This window comes from Ovis aries, chromosome 21 (assembly GCF_016772045.2).
Source record: "Ovis aries strain OAR_USU_Benz2616 breed Rambouillet chromosome 21, ARS-UI_Ramb_v3.0, whole genome shotgun sequence".
In the NCBI taxonomy this organism is placed as follows: Eukaryota; Metazoa; Chordata; class Mammalia; order Artiodactyla; family Bovidae; genus Ovis; species Ovis aries.
This window is the reverse complement of record NC_056074.1, coordinates 41,680,848-41,703,468: the sequence shown is the minus strand read 5'-3', so window position 1 is coordinate 41,703,468 and position 22,621 is coordinate 41,680,848. Positions and strand designations below refer to the sequence as shown.

Here is a 22,621-nt window from a genome sequence, read left to right as displayed (position 1 = left end):
CAGAGGTAGAGAGGCCACGCTGCCTCCAGATGTGAGGTCACAGGCAAATAAAACACTCAATTCAGGGTTCCAGTGAGTATTACACTTTATTTAACGTGACTTCTTTTGTTAACGCTTTCGACAAGTCAAACAGTAAGTCATTACTGCGCTACTCAAAACACAACGACGAGACATTAAAAAATAGTAGTAATGGTGTAGCATGCGCCACGGGCAGGGGGACCAAAATGAGCTCGGCGTTCAGCGACAGGTGTCTGGGTATGGTCAGCCGCCCGCAGGCCACAGGGACCCTAGAGGTGAGAGCTCCTCCGTCAGTCTGAAGCCAACCCTTGCTATCTTTGAACCTGTTTCCTTTCCTGCACTTCGTGGATTTAATCTGCACTCTCTGGGGAGACCCAATGAGATATCAATGAGGTCACACCACCTTCTAGCCCGGGACAGAAATGGGAAGGACTATTGGGCCCTTGAAAGAGAAAAACAACTCCACACTACTTCCGGCCGCACATCCTCGGTGCAAGGGTGGGTAACTCCTCAAGGGCGGAACTAGAGTCGACCTCGCCCCGTGAAGCCCCGCCCCCAGTGTAGGCTCCGCCCCCGCAACCAGGTCAGCCCGAGCCCCGCCTCCCGAGCCGCCGCGGGCCCCGGGCCTGGCGTCCAGTGGAGGCGCTAGAGCGCAGGGGCGGCGGGCGACCGGGCGGGCCGGGGCGGGGCCGGGTGCGGCGGGGCGGGGCTGCCGGCAGAGGAGGCGGGGCGGCGGGCCGGGGCGGGCCCGGGCGGGCGGAAGGAGCACCAGGCCGGAAGGAGGCCGCGGGAGGGCGGGAGGCAGGATAGGGCCCGGAGGTGCTGGGCCAGAGCGGCGGCGCCGCCATGTCCGACAGCGAGAAGCTCAACCTGGACTCTATAATCGGACGCCTGCTGGAAGGTTGGCCGGGGAGGCGAGGGAGGTGGGCGCCCGCCGCGCCCTGGTCCCCTGCCCGGCCCGGAAGTGGCGCGCGGGTGGACCTGCCCCTCCCAGGGCCAGCTTTGACTGGGCGGGGACGGGCCGCGAGGTCCCGTGGCCACATCGTGCCCCCACCCCACCCCAGTCGTGGCGCGCTGGGAGGTCTGGGGTTGCTCCCCTTGCCAGAGCAGAACCGGGGTTGGCGGTGGCGGGGGTGGGCGCGCAAGGATTGGCCTGGGCTCTTGGCTGAGGGAGAAACCTGAGAAGCCTAGTCCCCCAGGAAGGGGTCCTGTGCTGAGGTTTTGGATGGCCTCTGCGCACAGCAGTCCCCTCGCGAGCGCCTTGAGGGCAGTTGGGGGTCCCAGGAGGCTCAGCAGCAACAGCTGCCCCTGGGCAAGGCGGGGCCGGGAGGCCCAGGAGCCCCTACCCAGAAGTGCCTTTGGGGCCACCAGTGACATTCACCCTCTTCTTGCCTGAGGAACCAGGGTCCTGACGCCTCTTTCCGCCCCCAGTGCAGGGCTCCAGGCCTGGAAAGAATGTACAGCTGACGGAGAACGAGATCCGTGGTCTGTGCCTCAAATCCCGGGAGATTTTCCTGAGCCAGCCCATTCTTCTGGAGCTGGAGGCACCCCTCAAGATCTGCGGTGAGCCCCCAGCCCAGGTCCCCGTGGCCTCCTGAAAGCGGCCTTGCCCCCCACCCCTCCCAAGTTTCTCCTCCCTTGGGCCCAACCCTGACCCTGGGTTCACGTTTAGGCTGCCCTAGTGCTGACCTGGTTCCCTGGGTCACAGGTGACATTCACGGCCAGTACTATGACCTTCTGCGGCTGTTTGAGTACGGCGGCTTCCCTCCAGAAAGTAACTACCTGTTCCTGGGGGACTACGTGGACAGGGGCAAGCAGTCTTTGGAGACCATCTGCCTGCTGCTGGCCTATAAGATCAAGTACCCGGAGAACTTCTTCCTGCTCCGTGGGAACCACGAGTGTGCCAGTATCAACCGCATCTACGGCTTCTATGATGAGTGTGAGTGGGCAGAGCATCTGGGCTGCCCTGGTCCTAAAGGGCTCTCCTTGCCATTCAGTGCGACCCTCGTGTTGACCTGGTGGCTGGGGTGTCAGCGTCTGACAAACACCTGCTAAGCTGAGTGCCGTGAAGGTAGCACCAGCCCATGCCACCCTCCCCGACCCTCCTAGAGCAGATCCTGGCACTCAGGAGGGACCTAGCCAGTGGCTGCTGGCTGAAGGGCTGCCAGGATTCTAAGGCAGGGCCTCACCTGCTGACACTCCCCTCCAGCGCATCCGATACTTAAGCACTTAGGATGCCTGTTGGGACTGGACTCTGTTAGACAGAAGCCAAGATGAACCAGACCCTGTCTCGACCTGGCCCTGCTCTTGTGCTGGGGGTGGATGCCAACCTTGAGGTCGTGCCAGAAGTGGAACTCTGGGGTTCCCGTGGACTTGGCTGCTTTAGAATTCTGTCTGGGAGGCAGTGGGGTAGTAGGGGTAGGGGGCGGGGGTTCGGTTTCCTTTTTTGCCTTCCATTCTCTCCTCCTAGCTGTGTCTGAACAACACACAATGTGTCCTGGAAGGCCTGGAGACCTGGGCTGAGGGTGGAGCAGAGGCCCTCTGGTGAGCTGTCTCCTTCCCCCTGGGCAGGCAAGAGACGCTACAACATCAAACTGTGGAAGACCTTCACTGATTGCTTCAACTGCCTGCCCATCGCTGCCATCGTGGACGAGAAGATCTTCTGTTGCCATGGAGGTGAGCACAGCTCTGGGCATGTGAATTCTTGAGCAGGATGAGCCTCCCAGGGTGAGCACCCCTGGGGACCTTGGGACAGAAGCGTCGGCTGGAAGATGTGTTCCCAGTCGCCAGGAACAGCTCTCCCTGGAGTCCTGGTATGGGTAGTACTTCTTCCATGACGTGCCCCCGCACTGCAGCATTAGGCTGCACCCACTGTTGTGTCATGGCCTCGCCTTCTTGCATGGAGTTTGCTTGTCCCCTTTCTCCAGGGCTTCCCTAGTGGCTCAGATGGTAAAGAATCTGCCTGCAATGCGGGAGACCCAGGTTTGATCCCTGGGTTGGGACGATCCCCTGAAGAAAGGAATGGCTACTCGCTCCAGCTTTCTTGCCTGGACAGTCCATGGGGTTGCAAAGAGTCGGACACGACTGAGCGAAAACACTTTCTCCAGGGAGCTCTGTGCTCCTTGAAGGGACAGGGACTTGGAAGAGGCAGAAGGTGATGAGTTCTGCCTTTGTAGGCTCCCAGGAATCCTGGAGAGGTGGGGGGCAGAGGCTGATTGGCAAAGGCTGCCTGGAGGAGGTGACCTGCCCCCTGTGCCCTCCAGGCCTGTCCCCAGACCTACAGTCCATGGAGCAGATCCGGCGCATCATGCGGCCCACAGATGTGCCTGACCAGGGCCTGCTCTGTGACCTGCTGTGGTCTGACCCTGACAAGGACGTGCAGGGCTGGGGCGAGAATGACCGCGGCGTCTCCTTTACCTTTGGAGCTGAGGTGGTGGCCAAGTTCCTGCACAAGCATGACCTGGACCTCATCTGCCGGGCACACCAGGTGGGCTGGCAGCCCCCATCTGGGTTAGAGCAGGGCTGGCAGCCAGCTCCTGCTGAACTAACCGCCTCCACCCTCGTCCAGGTAGTAGAAGACGGCTACGAGTTCTTTGCCAAGCGGCAGCTGGTGACACTCTTCTCAGCCCCCAACTACTGCGGCGAGTTTGACAATGCAGGTGCCATGATGAGCGTGGACGAGACGCTCATGTGCTCCTTCCAGGTGGGGGTCGGGCCGGGGGCAGGCAGGCCCAGGGACTTACGGCTTGACCCCTTAAGCCTGACCAGTTTTTCTCTTCTAGATCCTCAAGCCCGCCGACAAGAACAAGGGGAAATATGGGCAGTTCAGTGGCCTGAACCCTGGAGGCCGGCCCATCACCCCACCCCGCAACTCCGCCAAAGCCAAGAAATAGCCTCCGTGTGCCCGCCCTCTGCCCCAGATGGTGGATTGTACAGAAATCATGTGGCTACAGGGGGCTCGTGCTGGCCCCCCAGGCCCACCCATCACGGGGAACATGGAGGCTTGGTGTATTTTTCTCTTTTTTTTTTATGAATCAATAGCAGCATCCAGTCCCCCAGGGGTCTTCCCGCTTGTACCTACAGCGGCTGCAGGCAGGATCCTGGGGCTAAGGCTGCAGCTCAGGGCAAAGCAGGGCCAGATTGGGGATCTCCAGCCTTGCTTGGCCTCAGGGCTGGCAGCCGGATCCTGGGGCAACCCATCTGGTCTCTTGAATAAAGGTCAAAGCTGGATTCTTGCCATAGCCTGTCTCCCTTGTCCCAAACACTGGGCCTGGCAACTCTTCCGCCCAGAGCCACTTGGGAGGCTTGCTGGGCTTCGGGCCCCAGCCAGGAAAACCCCAGCCACGTGCCCAGGTCCGCAGGGGCTCTTGGAATTTCCAAGCCAGGGCCAGAGAGTTCAGGGAAAGCAAGCAGTGTGTGCCAGTCACAGGGGATCCCAGTGGTGTGCTCAGGATTTGAGGGAGGGACAGGTCATGATTGGCAGAAGGTGGATCAGCAGGGGCAGAAGCCCTACAATGATTTCTTTGTTTCTTAGGGAGGTGGGCTTAGAGAAGGCAGTCCTCCAGTTCTGGCCACAGAACTGGATTAAGAGGTGAGGGAACTCCCTGCAGAGGGCAGCTCAGCACCGAGACTGGGAACAGACATGATAGATTGAGGGTTGAATGAAAGATTTGAGGGTTGAAGGGAAACAACAAGACCCAGGCCAGTCAAGGCCCTGGGGGAGGTGGTGGGACCAGTCAGCTAAGCTCCAGCAGGGCGCATCTCTACCACCCACCAAGGAGGAGAGCGGACCTGCCGTGGCTGGCCTTGGGAGAGGGGTGGGGTGGGGCTTCATCGGGCCCCTTCTTGGCTCGGCTTAGCCTTCGCCCTCACTGTCCTCAGCCAGCACAGGGCTGGGGCCCTGGGGAGAGTGTGCAGGGGCCAGGATGGAGCCAAAGAACAGCGAGCGGAACTGGCGAGAGAACAGAGGAAGCCTGGTGAGTTTGGAGGCTGCTCCCGCCCTCCGCCTCTCATCCCAGCCTCTGCCTCCTGCTTAGTCGCTTGTGGTGTCTGACTTTGCAACCGCATGGACTGTAGCCCACCAGGCTTCTCTTTGTCCATGGGGATTCTCCAGGCCAGAATCCTGGAGTGGGTTGCCATGCCCTCCTCCAGGGGATCTTCCCCACCCAGGGAGTGAACCCAGGTCTCCCACGTGGCTGACAGAGTCTTTCCATCGGAGCCACCAGGGAAGCCCTTCCGCCTCTCGCCCCTACCTTCTTAGGTGGGGGAGTCCCAGGCACTGTGCTGGGCTCCATGTCGTCATCTTCCTCTGAGTGGGGGCTGGAGCTACAGGGGCGCTGGAGGCCAGGTGAAAGGGAGATGGAGGGCAGTGCCCGAGAGCCCTCACTGCCCATGGTGGTTTCCATGGCGATCATGTAAGAGTCCATGTCATCGACAGCAAAGTCATCCAGGTCTACGTGGGGCGTGCTACAGGCAGACACGGTATCAGCGGTGGGGACACAGTTAGGGCCCCCACCTGGAGGGCTCAGCCAGGGCCTGCAGGAGCCTAGTAACCATTAGTGACCTCTTGGTTTTATTACTTCCTGATTTGGTGGGAGGGGAAAGGATGGGGGGCGGTGTTTTAAGTGGCCCCTTCCGGGAGGGGGTCGACCCGAGAATTCTTTTATCAGAGTTCAGGTAGAGGCCTGAGGGAGGCATACTGGGGGCCGCTTCAGCTCGGCTGGGGGAGGGGAGCGGCAAGTCCAGTGAGCTGGGCCACCTGGGGCCCAAGCCCCCACATTCCCAGAGGACAGGAACTGGAGAGCGCTGGGGCCCAGGGACATGCTGGGCAGAGGGCCAGGCCAAACTTCCTCCACTTAAACTACGCTGGGCCCATCCTCCCCAACCCACCTGCCCTTTCAGCCACCTGCTTTCCCCATCCCAGGCAGCCCCCTGCCTCTCGGCAGCCCTTTTCCCTCCTTGGCTTGGGAGGAGGCCTCAGCCAGAGAAGGAAGCCAGCCCGACCTTGGGGACACTTCCCTGGGTTGGGGGATCTCTGAATACAGCTGACTGGTTAGGCTCAGCCTGCAGGGCTGGAAGCAGTGAGCACTGTAGGGGCTGGGGCTCAATAGGAAGTGGAGATGGGAGGCGCATGGGGTGGGGGCTGCAGACTAGAAGCGGGGGGCTGCAGACTAGAAGCGGCAGGCTGCAGCCTGGGTGCACAGGGTGAGAAGGGGGGTGGGCGGGCGGAGCTCTCACCTGTGAGCCTGAAGCTGGGGCTCTGGCCGCTGGAGCTCCTCTTGGGCATGCAGGGTCTGGGGGTGCGAGTCCAGCTCTGAGAGTGTGGCCAGGACAAAGTGGCCGTCCAGCAGAGAGTCCTCGATGGCAAAGATGGCTGGCCTGGGCAGGTGACAGGTCCAGGCGTGGTCAAGGCCCTTTGGCTTTTGGCACCCCAGAGCCCTCCCCTCCCTATCCCAAGGCTGGACCTTACCTGCCTGGGGCATCAAAGTGAATGCTGAGGGACAAGTTGGCTGACTCTGCAAAGCTCAGGAGCCCCTGGGAAGGGAGAAGCAGAGCATGGAGGCTGGGCAGGGAGGAGAGGTGGACGGGGCGGTGAGCGCACGGCAGGAACCTCACCCGGAATTCCTTGAGGCAGAAAGTGATGGCCACCCCTTCCTGGGCCTGCAACTGCTGGAAATCCTCCTCTCCGATGCTCATCTCTGTCACCATGGCTTTGATGGCGCTGTCTTGGGGGGCAGTGACAGGAGGAAGCTGGGCTCTGCCCCAGCCAGCCTGTCTCTGCTCTCTGCACCCTCCCCACCCAGTCTCTGCTCTCTGCCCCAAGCCCCATCGGTCCCCTCACCTGCCTCCTCCTCTTGGTAGCTACGCAGGATGACCCTGCGGCCACGGCCGATGCCCAGCGTCACTTCAGCCAGTGCAGGGGGGAAAGGCAGAACAGCCTCCACCAGGACCCTGTGAGGGGGCATAGTATCTCACCCGAGGCTCAGTCCTGCCCAGTGGCTTGCTCTCAGAGAACTGGAGGCGGGACAGCGAGGCACACCAACGTCCAAAGAGAACCAGGCCAGGCCTAGCATGGCCCCAGGGTGGAGCACGGGGGCAGCAGGACACAGTCTCTGCCTCACCCAAGGTTCCCAGGATGTTGTAGGAGAGCAGTCCTCTTGCAAGAGATGGAGGCAGACAAGAACAGGCCCACAGAAGGCAGCAGGAAGTTCAGGCGGTTTGTGCTGAACCGAACCAGGCAGGTGGCACCTGCCCATCCAGGATTGGGAGACCAGACCCACATTGTCCGCATGAACACCGCCTTACAAAGAGTCCTCAGGTCCCTGTCTAGTAGAGACAGGCTAGTAAATAGTTTCAGGTGAAATAATACCTGGAATTTGCCTCAAGACAACTGGGACAAAGCTGGTTATCATCTGCTTTTATATGAATTTGAAATTGTCCATAAGATAAAGAGAAACAATCACTCGTTTTAAAAAAAAGAAAAATTCTCAAAACCCAGACCATGGATTGATTCTTTCTCTACCCAAAGGGATCCTAGGTAGTGCTATTTCAACAAAACTCAGAAAAACAAAGTCAGGGCTCAAAGGGACCTTCAGGTTACCAGGTCCTGCGGCTACCAAAAGCAAAGAAACGTGAGACCTTGGGTTACTTGAGTGCAAGGTGCACCCTGCACGTGGGCAGGTGGGAGGGGACCCAAGCCTCTGGTCTTCTCTAGGGACCTTGGCGTCTGCTGGGCTCCCCATCTCCCAGGTCTTGTACGGCCCCTGTGACTGCCCAGAATGGCTCCTCTCCTATAGCTGATTATTCAGGCAGCCCTCCAGGACCGTGACCTCCCTGTCCAGCCGTGGCCTGAGAACCCCTCAGGGATAGAACCCAGCCAGGTAGGAAGAGAGGCTGCCCTTGAATGGGACTCATCCCAGAAGGATGACCAGGTCAGAGAAAGGTCACAAGTCCCGGAGCCACAAAAATTAACGGACCTTCAAAGGCCAGAGGAGATGTGAGGGCAAGCCGGAGACCTGTTCTTTGAAAGAGGAGTCAGAGTGGGGCTGAGTGGTCAGAAAGCCAAGTCAGACTTTGAGGTGGAGAATACAGACTCAGGAGACAGAGAGGAACATGGGATAAGGGAGCATCTGGCCCCTCCTCACTCCAGCCTCTGCCCTTAAAGGGCCAGGCAAGGCCCTGAAAGCAAACTGGGTTGGATGAACGCTTTGAGGTTCACAGATACCCTGCAGGAAAAACGGAGGAGGTGCCTCCTTAAACTGACTCCTGAGGCTGAAAGAAGGAAGAGAAAAGCCTAGGGCTCAGCGTGCAACCAGGGGCGTGCTCACCTGGCTGGGGCACGGAGCACATGGGGACACAAGGCTGGGTCGAAGATGGCCTGCAGGGACTCGCAGTCCTGGAAGGACAGGTTGTGAGTCTTCCTCACCCCTGGATGGGCAGACAGGGTCTCAGCGGGCTCACCAACCTCTAATCCCACACCGCAAGGACCCCTGGATCAGCCAGCTGCTCACTCACCATATTTGCAGTGCAGCTGAACTACCAGGCGGCTGCTCCTGTCATTCAGGGAAATGCAGCATTTCTCCACAGTCTTTTCCAGCATTGCCAGCGAGCGGAAGACAGACAGGAAGGACTAGGCGAGGGAAACACATCCGCTCAGCACTGCGCCTCCGCCAACTGGCTCTCATGTCCAGTCGCCTTGGGCTCTGGCCCATCATGGGCTCAACACTGTCACACCAGGAAAGGACCCCTCACACATGCAGATATCTGCACCCTTCCAGGCCTTCATTTGTGCTCTTATCCTGGTCTGGAATGCCTTCAAAAGACCTGCGTATCTTTCAAGGACCAACCTGAGAGTCATTTACTCCCTGCAGGTTCCTGGCAGATTCAGCTACCCTCTCCATATGGCCCGTTACCCCCATGGATGTCTCTACTTGGCCAGGCTCTGCGTTCTGCACCGGACTGCTCCAGTATACATCTCTCCTCCTGCAGGCACCTGCTCTGTGCTCCAGAGCAAACTGCACTGCCAAGAGGGGTTCCTGGGGGGAGTGCCCTGCCACTGCTGAGGGACCCACCTCACCTTCATCAGGATCTTACAGCGCAGCTGGTCCTGCCCAGGGGTGGCAGCCTGGTACTGCTGGAAGAAGAGGGGGGCAAAGAGGAAGCAGGCGTAGGCCGAGCGGGAGGAGTTCACGGTCCGGAGGGAGAGCTGGGGCCAGGAAAAGTGGGGAGAAAGATGTGGTCACCAGCAGTGCTGGGCCCAGCCCTCAAGCCAGCTTTGCCCAGGCACTTGCCCCAAAGGCTTCTGTTCCACCATCACCTGCAGAAGCCCGCCCTTTCCTTTCAGTCATTAGGGGTGTCCTCCATGAAGCCTTCCCCGAGTCCCGAGTGGGCGTCAGCCCCGCCGTTTCCACAGCAAGGGCGCGACCCAGCCTTCAGCACCCACGCCTTTTACCTAATCACCCCCATCCACCACTGGGCATTTGAGGGAGGGCAAGGGCTCTCGATTCAGACACCGGCCTAGGAAGATGACAGGGCCCAAAGGGACACCCCAGCAACAGGGGAGGCCCCTGTTAAACTCAGCAAACGTGCCCACCGGGCACCCTGCCTGATGGGGGCGAGACTCGAGCCCCGATCAGGGCTCCCTGTTGGGACTTTCACGCCATTCCCCCATACCCGGTCTCCTCACCCCGTCTTCCAGGGGCTCCAGGTAGAGTTCGTCCCCGATGCGGGACAGGGAGTGGACGGCCTTGCCGAGCACTGCGGGGAGGAGAGAGACAGCGGTTTGCGGGCGCCTCGGGCCATCCCACGTGGTTCCAGCCCCCGGCCGGCCCCGACTCACCCTTCACGTTGCTGCCCGTGACAAGACACTTCATGCTGCCCGCAGTGACCGGGATGGGGCGGGCGGGGGGCTTTGGGCCGGACCCCAGCTCAACGATCCGCTCCGGGTCTCTCCCGCGGCTCCGGGCGGTTGGGGTTCCCTTCCCGCGCACCGCCCCCGGCAGCCCCGCCCCCGCCCTCTGATTGGGCCGCAAGCCGGCAGCTCCGTCACGTGAGAAAGACGCTCGCCGGCTGCGCCGTCACGTGACGGAGGCTGCGCCCTGGGCGGGCCCTGTCACGTGACCCGGGAGCGCCGGGTTCCTCCGTGCGGTCTAGGCCCACTCTCGGCCCTCGAGCGCCCCTGTGAAGCACGGCGGGCAGCCGGCCCCACCGCGGCCCCTCACCCGAACGCGAGACGCCCAGAGGGTGTCGGGGAGCGAACAGTGAGCTCGGAATCCGGAGATGTGCGGGCGGGCCCGGCCCGGGTCACTAATTTAGTACGGATTTCCTGGACGTTTGTCGGGCGCCGGCGGGGTGCGTACGGGGTCGATGCAAGACCGTCTCACCCCGTCCGGGCGGGCCGGGGACGCGGACAGAAGCAGCAACTGCCAGCTCCGAAAAGATAGTAACGCACCTTGCTACAGGATCCCGGGGTGGGAAGTGGCTGCTCGCCGTGGCTTCTACGATCCTTCTTTGATCCCAAAGAACAGAAGCTTCCCCGGACGAAAAGGGGTAGAAAGATTTGGCCAGCAGGAGAAGGCGAGAGTCAAGACTCAGCAGCACGTGGGGGCTCTTCCCTCCGTTGGGAGGGAAGTGGGTTTGTGAGAGGAGGGCTGCTGAATGATGAAGGTCACTGATGGAAAGCACTGGAAACATTTTATGAGGATAGACTCCTGCGTCTCTGGCCGTTGGAAAATGACCAAGAGAGGGTGCCAAAAGAGGGGCTTAGTTAATCCCTGGGTCGGGAAGATCCCCTGGAAGAGGAAATGGCAACGCACCCCAGTGTTCTTGCCCAGAAAATCCCATGGACCGAGGAGTCTGGCGGGCTACAGTCCATGGGGTCACAAAGGGTGCGACACGACTGGCGCCGGTGGGACACAGCAGTCAGCCTGGCAGGTCTTCCCTCGTCCGCAGCCTCGGTCCGCAGGTGTGCGAAGAGGAGGGCAAGTCACGGAGGGGCTCCTGGCCTCTGGTTTCTTGCAGCACCTGGTGTGCTTTGAGGGACCCTTGGGCACCCCTGCGTTCCTTTAGGGCCTTGCTCCTCTGGCAGTGTTGCCAGTGAGGAAGCCACGTTTGTGGGACCGTTACCCTCCTGCTCCTGGTCTGCAATTCTGGACTCCACTTCCTCTCCTTACGTCAGGTTTCCTCCCTTATCAGGTTTCCCTGGATTACTGGGGGAGATTATTCTTGCCTTTTAAGGGGGTCAGTGTAAATGGTACCACTTCTACGCAGGCATTTAGGTCAGTAAACTGGGACTCATCCTTGACTCCATCCTGACCCACCTCTTACATACTGCAATCCTTCAGCAAGCCTGAGCGCTCTGCCTCCTAAACAGATGGCAACTTGGTCCTCCTCTCCCATGCCCACAGCCATCATTCTGGCTCAGGCCACCATCATCTCTCACTTGAGTGTTGATGGGAGCACTCTGAGTGGTCCCCTGCCCCTCCACTGCACTCTCCATACAGCACCAAAGTGACCTTCTTAAGATGTCAATCATGTCACACCTTTCCCCGGTTTAGATCCTGCAGTGGTTTCCAACTACTGCACTTGGCAGCAGATCTAAACCCCTTGGGAATTCCCTGAGGATCCACTGGTAAGGAGTCTGAGCTTTCACTGCCTAGGGTGCAAGTTCAACCCCTGGTTAGGGAACGAACCATGGCCAAAATAAATAAGCCACCAAAAACTAAACCCCTTACCCCAAACCTGCAGGAAGGACCTGGCCCTGCCCATCTCTTCACCTGTCTCTGCCCTCTCTCTGCAGCTGCGCTGGCCCTATCCATTTCCTGAATCAACCACATCCTTCTCCACCTTGGGCTCTCCACATAAGCTGTTCCCACCACTTGGAATGCTCTTCCCCCCCTTCTCACACGGAGGCACCTTCTCTTCCTAGGGCTCAGCTTCAGGTGCCCATCCTCAAATAGGCCTTCTCTGCCTCCCCGCTCCAGGCCCCCTCCCCGCAGCTAATCCCTTGCTCTCTGAGTCATCTACAGCGCTTAACACAAGTCAGCGTTATTTCGCACGTGTCTACTGTGCTGCCTCTAGTATGTCAGCCCTGTGAGGCCAGGACTGAGTCCGTTTGCGCCACCCTACCTCCCCGGGTGGGTGCCTGCACCCAGGGGAGGGCCCAGCCCTCAGCAGGTGATTAGTAAGTACGCCTTCAGTGAATAGGTGTGTGATCCAAGTGAAACTGAATTGACTCCGGTTGCCTCTTAGCACAGTGCTGTGATTAAATAAAGAAAATTTCCAAGCCCTGCCCACAGTCCTACCCTTCTGTGGATGATAGCTGTCACCCCACATTCTGTCCAGTCCACACCTTGCCCACAAAGAACCTAGCAGTCGTTATTCCCCTCCTTTGCTCCTCCTCCCTGGATCTCACCCTCTCTTTTTATTCCAGCGAGAATCAGCCAAGCCTTCATGGCTTCTCCACTGTTCCCCCAGCCATTGCCTGAGCAGCCCAGTTGGAACAGGAGATATATCCAACACTCCCTGGAAGGCAGGGAGGGGAGCTGTGACTCATCGAACAGCCGGGTCTCTGCGCCTGACTCTTACGGGACTGTAGGGACCTGCAGCCTCCAGGCTTTGGAACAAGGCTCTGCGGGGAGGAAGTTGTCTAGTTGCTCAGTCGTTTCTGACTCTTTGTGGCTCCATGGACTGCAGCACGCCAGGCTTCCCTGTCCTTCACCATCTCCTGGAGTTTGCTCAAACTCATGTGCATTGAGTCAGTGATGCCATCCAGCTATCTCATCCTCTGTTGCCCCCTTCTCCTTTTGCCTTCAATCTTTCCCAGCATCAGAATCTTTTCAAATGAGTTGACTCTTCACTTCAGATGGCCAAAGTTTTGGAGCTTCAGCTTTAGCATCAGTCCTTCCAATGAATATTCAGGGTTGATTTCCTTTAGGATTAACTGGTTTGATCTCCTTGCTGCCCAAGGGACTCTCAAGAGTCTTCTTCAACACCATAGTTCGAAAGCATCAGTTCTTCAGTGCTCAGTCTTCTTTATGGTCCAACTCTCACATCCGTACATGATGACTGGAAAAACCATAGCTTTTACTGTACAGAGGGAGGAGACAGAAATGCTTTTGGGCTTCTGATGCGTCTTTCCTAAGCTATGTGTGTGTATGTGTGTGTGCGTGCAGCCACACACACCTGCCAAAGCCAGGAAACTTGACCCTTCTGAAGGGCTCAGAGCTGGGAATCTGAAGTCCTGGGTCTCTGGTCTGTCCTCAGCACGGACTCTGCTGTGACTGGGTGAGTCCCTCCCGTGTCTGCAACTGTGCAATGTGGTTGATGGCATGAGATGCCTCTTCCCAGCTTGATGTGCTGAGATCGCAAGGGGCCCTCCGACTGCCCTGAGCCCCTCTTCTAGCCACCCCTGCTCTGGGGAAGAGCTGGAACTGGCAGGCCTGCTGCCCCAGGCTGTGGGGCTGGAAGGGAGCTCTCCCATTGGAGGTCAGGCAGCCTCTCCAGGATGGCAGTTGGTGCAGCCAAGAAGGCCTTCCAGGTCCAAAAGAGAGGAGGCACAGGAGACTCCAGCCCTGCTCACAGATGGCCTCAGGCAAGTCAAGGCCCTTTGGGTATGTTTCCTCCTTGATAAAGTGAGTGGGTTGAATGAGATGCTGTCTCAAGAGTTTTAAAACCCCACATTCTTACAGTCTTCGCCATACCCCACGTTAGAGATGGCCTCCTGCAAGTACACAGTATGTGATTATGTGGGAGTGTGTGTGTGTGCGCGTGTGTGTGTGTGTGAGTGTCTCAGGGGCAGATATGAAATGGAGGAAGGTGGTTACCATTTCAAACTTAAAATAATAATCTGTCTGGAAATTTCAACCGCCGCTTCTCCCCCAGTGTGTTAGGTTTGAAATCACAGAATCCTCAGAGCTCAGTAATTCATTCATCTAACACACATTAGGACTTCCCCTAGTGGTACGGTGGATGAGAATCCACCTGCCAGTGCAGGGGACACAGGTTCGATCCCTGGTCCAGGAAGATCCCACACTGTCGGGGGGCAGCTAAGCCCTTGCACCACGACTCCTGGAGCCTGCCGGCCCTGGAGCCCACGCTCCACAAGGGAAGCCACCAGGATGAGAAGCCCGCACACAACCAAGAGTAGCCAGCGTGCATCGAAACTAGAGAAAGCCCTGGAACAGCAAGAAGACCCAGCGCCACTGTCAATAAGTAATTTTTAAAACGTACATTTCTAATAGGGTCAATCTGATTACACACTAAGAAACAAACAAACTAACGTGTTAGACACACTTTTCTAGCTGCGGGAAAGAGAGCCCAGGACAAAAATCCCTTCCAGAGGGCCTGATGCTGCCAAAGCTGGGCTGTGCACACACGGGGAATGGGCTGTGCGTGGTGACGCTGGGGTTTCCCAGCGTGTGAGGGAGTTCTGAGCTGACGGCACTGAGCTGGTGGGGCTCTACTTGCCCACATGCAATGGGTTTGTGGCACACCGGGTGCCTCCAGCCCTCGGAGGCAAGCCCGGCCTGGGCCTTTTTTGTTCCCTGGCATTTCTCCCAGCAACCAGAACAAGCTTGGCACATAGCAGTGGTTTAATGAACGTGGGTCGGATGACCGAAGAGTATCGGATTCTGAAAGTTCCCAAGACTTGAAGCCACGTTGTCTGTTGGGATGGACCATGGGGTTCTAGGCCCTTGTGTGCCTAAGTCTGAATCCTGGCTTCATCACTTTCAGGTTCTGTGCAAATGAACACTTTGCTTTTATATTCTCTGAACCTCAGTTTTCTCTTCTGTAAATTGGGGGAGGAACAGCTAACAGTCCTTATCTTAGAGGGCCACGAAGATGAACTTTCTCAGTGTTTATAAAGCCCTTCATTTGCGCGGTCAGTATTGCTGTTACTCTGGTCACGGTGTCCTGGCTTCTCTGCCTTTCAAGTGGCCCCTCATGGTATTCTGGGGTCAGGACCAGGGACAGAATAAATCATCGACACAGATGAGGCCAGGGTGAATCCACCCTAGGAACGGGGAGGGACCGCCCCCACAGTAACTTTACAGAGGAAAGGTCTGGAAGCCAGGAACCAGAGAGTGCTCAGGAAGAGCTCGAGGAGGGGCAGGAGTTGGCCAGCCTGGGAAAAGGCACAGGGCTGCAGCCGGCTGTGTGCCCACTGGATCCTGGGCCCCTGGCACGCCCTCTGCCCCCCACCCCCCCACCCCATAGGGAGAAGATGAGCCCTCGCCATCTTGGCCAGCTGCTAGGGGCTGGCACTGCCAGGCTCCGAGCACAGCTGACATACCAGGTCCCTTCCGTCTTCAGGGCTAGAGGTGAACGGGAGATGAGACGGAAATTTTTAAGGCCGCAAGTGGGAAGGGGAAGCTCAGGCTTGTTCACCAGAACCTGGCATGCTGGAGTTACAGGGCCCCCTTGGAGCGCAAGTGAGGTAAGTTCAGGACAAATCAAAGGCAGAGTGCTTCCCCCAGCAGGGGAGGACTCGATGGAACTCATTACCCCAAGATGTGGTCTCGGCTGGAAATAGAAATAGCTTCACAAAAGGTTTAGAAAAATCTGCGGATGACAGCTCCATTCATGGCTTAGAAGGGAAGGAAGCTGTTTGGGGCCTGCTGGCCCGTGAAGACATCAGGGAGACAACCTGGCCTCCCTAAGACCCCCCCCGGGCCCCTGTTGGAGGCAGGCTTCGGGCACCAGGGACCCGGGAGGCAGCGTCCGTATTCCTATAGCCTGGGGCCCAGTCTGACTCCCAGGCCCTTGCCTCAGTGTCCCCAACGCTTGCCGTCGGCTGTCTGGGGTGCCGTGGGCACTGCCAGCTCTGGGAAAGCGGCCCCGCCTGGCTGTGCCCTCAGGGACCAGCAGAGGGAGACAGACACCGTGTCCAGTTCCTGCTTCCAGCTCAGAGACCAGGCAGCCCTGGGGAGGACAAGTGGGCGCCCAAGGGTCCCAGATGGGTGTCCAACACTACGCTAAGCACCCAAGGGAGAGGGCCCCAAGAGCCATCTTCCTTGGCTGACGTGGGCTTACTACAGTGCAACGGGGAGGAGAGACTTCAGAGAGCTTAGGGCAGGGCAGGGAGGAGACCACTCATTAAGAGCAGGGTGGCTCTGCAGCCATCTTCCCTCTGTCCCCACAGACCCCAGCCCCTGGCGGGAAGGGTGCGGGTCTCCATAGGACCACGCTGCCTGCAGGCACATATAGGAGGTGCTTCAGACAGCCTTGGGGGTGACTGGGCCCCAAAGACCTGAGCACCAGCTCCTCCCGGCCTGGGAGCCTGTTCTAGGCCAAGTGTGGTTCTCCAACTGCTTGGCTTTCCCCAGCCATCCTCAGTTTCCCTTGACATCTTCCTGACCTCCCTGCCTTCTGGGCACCACAGCCCTTCTCGCACCTGTCCGAGCTCTTGAGCCCCGGTTTCACTGAACAAGTTTCAAAGCAGTCAGCAGCTGAAGTGGACATGTTCTGGGGGCTCTGCTGGGGACCATGAGGTGGGCCCCGGAAAGGTGTCTGTTGGGGCCAGGGAGAGGGGAGCCCCTCACAGACAGAAGGGGGCTGGCACCCGGGATGGCTTGTGGAGGGGCGGGTGGCTCCTTTCCTCACCTCCGAGCTCACTATGCCTGTGTCCATCTTCCAGCACGCTGACTGCCTACGAGGAGGCTGTGCGGGAGGCCGAGGCCGATGCTCAGGACCTGCTGGAGGAAAGTTGAGCAGCGGCCCAGCTCTATAACTTTACAGGGTTCCGTGTCTGTGCCTGGTGTGGGGTGTCAGAGTGGGGGTGCTGGGGACGGGGCTCAGGAAGAAGGCCAAAGGGAAAGAACAGAAGGTGCAGGCAGATTAACATGGGGCTTGCAGGGGTCAGGGGTCAGAGCAGCACCATAACCAGAGACAGGAGGACAGAGCGAGAAAATAATAATGTGTAACATTGTCGCACATTAAGTGCCAGAGGTTTGACTTGTATGAAGTACTGCATGGGTGCTAAGTCACTTCCGACGTGCGACCCCATGGACTGTAGCCTGCCCGGTTCCATGGGATTCTCCAGGAAAGAATACTGGAGTGGGTTGCCGTGCCCAGTCAATTATCCCTTATTCTGAGGAGGATACCATTATCCTCACCCTGTTTTATGCAAGAGAAGACAGAGTGTGGAGGGGTCAAGTGACTCGCCCAAGGTCATGCAGCTGGTGAAGGCAGCTCCCAGCCGTGCTGGGATGGCCCCAAGGAGGTGGCAGCTTCTGGCTGTCCTCTGACCCCCCCCCCCCCCAGGGGCCCCTGTGCAACCCAGACAGTCTGGAGAAAGACTGAAGGAAGAAGGCTGGTGGGAGGGAGGGGACCGGCAGTGACTCAGCAGGGCAGGATAAGGATCTTCCAGCCCAGGAAGAGGTAACCCCACTCCTCTGCCAGGGGAGACGGAGTCACAGAGCCCGCGGCATGGGCTGGCCAGGGCAGCGGAACACCCCGGAGAATGGTGGGGAAAGCTCCTGGCGGACAGACGGAGGGGAGCCGCTGGGGATGTCCCTTCTGCCCTGTCCTCCTCACACATCCATCACCCTGACATCCTTGCAGATGGGGTTGGGGGAGAGCGAGCCACCCCCACCCCGAACCCGCCCCCGCCCCCCCCCCCCCGCCCTGGCCCCATAGGGCAGGGTAGAGGCAGGAAGCAGCAGGGTTCCTCTCCTAGTAGGGGGCAAGGGGCTGGGGGTGAGGCTGGTCCAGGCGCGGGTGGGGGATACGGGGCAGGGCAGGGCCATTGCTAAGGTAGGAGCAGGCCTTGGTCCTGGGGTTTCCGCTGGCATCACAGCCAGCTCAGGGTGAGGCAGGGCCCCTCTGGGCTCCTGCCCTTGGAGGAAAAGGGGAAGTGCACGCTGCCTTTCCTCCCCTTCCGCCCTCTGAGGCCCCTGTGCCTCCTGGGATGTTGCAGACGCAGAGTCGCAGAGTCAGGGCCCTCGGGAGAGAGGCAGGCGGAAGCCCTTGTCCTGGTTCTGTTGGCAGGCCACCATCTGACTCCCAGCTCAATGCTCATTCCATGGTTCTAACTCCATGCTCTGCTCATGGAATCTACTGAAGGGACGCAAGTGCTCCCGGCTGGTGGGGCGCCTGGCCCATCAGTCGTGGGTGGGGGCTGTGGGCAGGAGAGCCCGGGCCTGCTGCTCCAGGCACACAAGACTCTCTGTCCCAGAGGGGTTGCTAGCGTCGGATGCCTCCGAGCCACTGACTTCGATGGACGTGAGTTTGTGCAAGCTCCGGGGGTCGATGATGGACAGGGAGGCCTGGGGTACTGCAGTCCATGGGGTCTCAAAGAGTTGGACACGACGGAGAGACTGGACTGAACTGAACTGACTGAGCCAGGCGGTGCTCAGCACATGCTGTTGTCTCTGCATCCAACCTCTTCTCTTCTCAAGGGTCCCTGCACGGTGGGTGTGGTGAAGAGGGAGCCGTGCTCAAGGCCAACGGCCCTCAGATCCAGCCCTGGTTCTACCTCCTGGCATGACCTCAGCCAAGTGGCTTCATCTTACCAAGCCTCAGTCCCCTCGTGTATCACATGGGCAAACACCAGTTCTTATTATCTAGGGTTATTGTAAGAATGGAATGAAATCATTCACGTAAGCCTTAGCACAGGACCTGACTCGTGGTGAGAGCTCAGTGTGTCTTAACACTTGTCGTGAGTTAAGCCCGAGAGGTGCGAAAGAGTAGCGCATCACTGAGGAACGCAGGGCATCGCAGCAGCCTCGGGAGCGGGATCTCCACCCCCTGACCCCAGGGCCTCTTAGGGTTCCTGTCCTCTTCGGGCTCTGTGTCCCTGGTGCCTAGCATGGAGCAGGAACTCGTGAAGGTTTGGTGAACAAATAGATGAATGGATGGATGTCCTCACTCACTTCCGTGTCTTCTCAGTATTGCACCCCTGTTCACCCACCCAGAGGGCACTGACCAGAGCCTTCCCCGGACACCCCAGTGGCCACGCTGCCTTCAGTGCCAATTCTGCAGCTGTGTGGGACATGGTGTCTTTCAGGCATATAGACAGCCTTCCCTGGGGGTGCCAGTTATGGGGGGAGGTGGGGAAGCAAGAGGGAGGGGTGGAACCCTAGCCCATCCCTGAGTCAACACTGACTCACCCTCACCCCCTTGGAGGGCAGCTCAGTCATCTCTGGGTGCCAGCCCTGCCCCCTACCCAGACACACCCTTTGAGGTCTGACTGGCTAACCCCTGCGGATGGTAAGGAGTGAAGTCTGGAAGAAGGCCAGAGAGGGCATCAGAACAACATCCTCTCATCGGCTCACGGATACTCCCACCATGCCCTGGGGAGGTGGTCATATCCCATTCCACGGAGAGGTGACAGGCTTGCTTGTCCCAAGGCCACGCCAGCCAGCTGGAAGCCCAGCATCCTGACTCCCCGTCTTGCCCTCCACCTGCCTGCATCAGGCAGCCCTTGGGACCTCAGGGCTTCAGCCAGCGGTTGTAGCCACCCCTCCTACCATCCAGCCACACGTCCACCCAAAAGCTCCGCCTCCTCCCAGAGCTGGCCTTCCCTCTGATCTCAGTTTAATGAGTGTCCTTTGTCACCAGACTCTGAAATTCTTGAAAGCAAAGGTGGGTTTTCCTCTGTCCTTTACAAGACCTGGCACCCAGCTGGGGCTCAGGAAATGCCTGTAGGAGCCATCTGGGACAGATGTACCTGCCCCCGCCCCTCTGCATCCCCTCATCTCCCCTCTGCCCTGCCCCCACCAGGAATCTCTGGAAGGGCCCCTGGCAAACCTCCCTGTCTGAGAACCACGGGGGAACAGGAACTTCCCCCAAGGTCTCCACCTGGAAATCAGAGGGCAGCCACCTGTGCCTAGGCCACCCCACAGAAACCCTGCAGGGGCTTCCATTTTCCACCCCTCCCTCTTTCTTCCCCACCCCCACCCCCACCAGCCCACCCCCTTGGGGATTTGGCAGAATAAAGGCACTGTCTTTATTCCAGCCCCCACCCCGGCCCAACTGGCAGCTCGTCGCCGGCATGCTGCCTTTGCCCAGACATGGCAGAGGGGCACTGGCAGCTTGGAGATGGAGACGATTTTCCCTTGGGCAGTGGGGAAGATGGGGAGGGGAGCGGCTTGCTCCCCCGCCCCCACCCCCCAGGTGAGGGGAGAGGGCAGGGCTGCAAGTCCAGACCCAGGCAGAGGGAGAACAGGGCTTCCCCAGCTCATGGGGTGGGGGGCCTGGGGCGGGAGGCGGGGGAGGGGTGGCTGTGTGGAAAGCCACTTGTCCCTGCACCAGCTGGCCTGGGTCCCCATTCCAGAGCTGCAACCCTCAGTTCCTGCAAACCAATGATTTCTAGACTCCCGAGGTGAATATTTGCCGGGGTGGGGGTGGGGGGCGTGGACGCGTCCCTCCCCTTCCACTAAACCAGACCAGGTTCCTCTTCCTCCTTCAGGTCACCTCCCCTCCTTCCCGCTCCCACTCCCACCTACCGATTTGCCTCTTTGTGCCTCCTCTTTCCTGCCCTGTCCCTTCTCTCTTCTCCCTCCTCTTCCCTCAGCGGCCCCCTCCTTAGCTCCCCTCTCCCTCCTTCCCCTTTCTCTCCTGGCCCCCTCCTTCTCTCCAGTGTTGGGGCTGCTTTCTCCCTGACTCAGCAAGGTGCTTTATAAGGTGCTGAGGGGCTCAGCCAAATCCAAACCACATTGTCTGTGCAGACACTCTCTGCAAGGAGCAGGCTGCAAACCGGGGGAGAAGGGCTCGAGCAGCTCCCCTCTCCCCCTCCCCGCCCCTTCCCTCCAAAAGGGTAGCTGCTAGGAGACCTCCTGGCCTGTCTCAGTGCCTGTCACCCACTGGGCATCTGCCTCCTTGACCTTGGCATGGGCATCAAAAGATGCTCGGGCTAGCCTGCCAAGAATGTCATTGAAACTCCAGCATTCTGGCTGGGGGAGGGGCGGGAGGAGGCCCCCCCCCAAGCACTTCTCCAAGGGCCCCCCCAAGGCAGGTTTCATCGGAGCTGCTCCTGACTCCCAAGAAAAGCCCCTGCCCCCCACCGCAGGCCAGCTCCCCTTTCCCAGCTCTTTTTCTCCTCGTTTAGGGAAAAAAAGAAAGAGGGAGAAAAAAAAAAAAACCAACAACAAAGTCTGTCCCACTCCAGTGAGGTAATTGAAAACAAACTTCTCCCCCCCGACCCCCCCACCTCAGTTCTGGAAGTGCAGAAAAGGGAAGAGCTGCCCTGGGAACCCGGCTCTGGGCAGGACTGTGCCTCCTTCTCTGACCCGCAGCCTCGAGGGGCGAGAGCAGGGCCAGCAGGGCACCCTTCTTTCTCTGGGGGCACCAGGGCGGGCGTGGTGGGCACAGGCTCTGATGCCGTTCTCCAGAGGAGTCACTGTGCAGGTCTGGCCCACCACCACCTTTCCCTCCTTGGGGCGGCAAACAGACTACAACAAAAGCAACTTATTACCAAGTGATTTAATTGGTGGTCTGGCCCTCCAGAGCATTCAAGCCTTGGAGACCAAATGACCGAAGAAAAGTCGTGGAGTGGGGATGTCTGCACGCCCCAGAGGAGAGCGTTTCCTCTGTGCTCTCCTTGGCAGTCCTCTGCGCAGGGAGAGAGGGAGACCCTCCAGGGAGGGTCTGGGCTTATGGGTTCCCTAGGGATCCCGCCTGGCGAGTCCCTGTCCAGTCCCAAGGGAAGGATGGACAGAGGGCACTTCACAGCCCAGGCACCCCTACCCCACCACCTGGAAAGCCCACAGCCCCAATTCCAAAGGCAAGAGAAAGCAGAGTCTTCATGGGAAAGCATTTCACAAGTGGGGACTCTGGGTCTCTCCATCGCCTTGCACCCAAGCGGTCTCGCTGAGTCACCCCTGAAACCTCTGGTGTTGAAACTGGTCTGGTGCCTCGTGCTGATTAATGAATTACGAGTCCCCCACCCATAAGCACTCTCCTGGCCAGGGGCAGGAAGAATGCAGAACCCTATGAACTGGAGGGAAGAACCATCTGCCAAGTGCCCTCTTCCCTCCGCACTGGGCAGTGGGCCTGTGGTGCCCTCTGCCCGCCACCCCCCCACCGGGGAGGGGCATTGTGAGCCGGTTAGTCACCTGCCCCAGCCCGGGCGCCTCGCTTAGCCTCGGCGTTTGGAAATGGGACAGGCGGCGGGACAATAGGCAAGGGGGGCGGTCAGCCCAGACAAAGGGCAGCAGGAAAAACACCATCACTTGCTTCGAAGCCAGCTCGCTGGCATTTGGGAGAATGTGTCATTGCGTTTACTCGGGGTGGGGGGTGGGGAGGGAGGGGTGGGGAGGTTAGAGATGCTGAGGCAGAGGTAGGGTGAGAGCGGGACCCCGCCGGGGCGGGGGGCCGGCGCCCCAGGCCGACACCCAGGGAGAAGAAAAGGGGCGGCCAGCTCACTCCCCTGCCTCTGGGGAGTTTGCCGACGGACGGATGCCCTCCTGCCCCCTCCCCCAGGAGGCCCGGGGTGGTACCGCCGCAGCCTCGCCTCACCTCACCCCCCCTCGGTGTTGTGGGAGGGAGAGGAGCCCCAGAAGCCCTCCCTTCCCTCCTCCCCCCTCCTCCCCCCACCCCGGGGAGGGCCGCTACAATTTGTGGTTACAGCTTTACACGTCAGAAAAAAAAAGTTTGCAGAATG

The 22,621-nt window shown here is 59.3% G+C and overlaps 2 protein-coding genes and 1 long non-coding RNA gene across 6 annotated transcripts; 2 read left to right on the top strand and 1 right to left on the bottom strand.

Annotated features, from left to right (window-relative positions):
* The first annotated feature begins 814 nt into the window (after window positions 1-814).
* PPP1CA (protein phosphatase 1 catalytic subunit alpha) lies at window positions 815-4,248 on the top strand. Its single transcript, XM_012102181.5, has 7 exons — window positions 815-919; window positions 1,450-1,581; window positions 1,727-1,957; window positions 2,590-2,694; window positions 3,282-3,505; window positions 3,587-3,721; window positions 3,801-4,248. Exons 1-7 carry the CDS (start codon window positions 865-867, stop codon window positions 3,909-3,911), a joined length of 993 nt encoding a protein of 330 aa, XP_011957571.1. The 5' UTR covers window positions 815-864; the 3' UTR covers window positions 3,912-4,248.
* On the bottom strand, window positions 4,028-10,511 carry RAD9A (RAD9 checkpoint clamp component A). 4 transcript variants are annotated; one of them, XM_042238182.2, is made up of 11 exons: window positions 10,469-10,511; window positions 9,704-9,774; window positions 9,095-9,223; window positions 8,533-8,647; window positions 8,346-8,445; window positions 6,860-6,969; window positions 6,634-6,743; window positions 6,488-6,552; window positions 6,256-6,396; window positions 5,271-5,484; window positions 4,028-4,969 (listed from the first exon to the last, which is right to left on the bottom strand). In XM_042238182.2, the coding sequence occupies exons 3-11, from the start codon at window positions 9,098-9,100 to the stop codon at window positions 4,874-4,876; spliced, it is 957 nt and encodes a 318-aa protein (XP_042094116.1). In that variant the 5' UTR covers window positions 9,101-9,223; window positions 9,704-9,774; window positions 10,469-10,511; the 3' UTR covers window positions 4,028-4,873. The 4 variants fall into 4 exon arrangements, with proteins under 4 accessions (XP_042094116.1, XP_027815103.1, XP_042094117.1 ...); XM_027959302.3 differs by lacking the exon at window positions 10,469-10,511 and adding an exon at window positions 9,857-10,008; XM_042238183.2 differs by lacking the exon at window positions 10,469-10,511 and adding an exon at window positions 9,857-9,987 and having other exon boundaries at window positions 9,691-9,774.
* LOC132658376 (uncharacterized) lies at window positions 10,141-14,903 on the top strand. The gene is made up of 2 exons (XR_009597949.1): window positions 10,141-10,981; window positions 12,449-14,903. It is a non-coding gene; the product is annotated as an uncharacterized LOC132658376 (long non-coding RNA).
* Window positions 14,904-22,621: the final 7,718 nt, after the last annotated feature.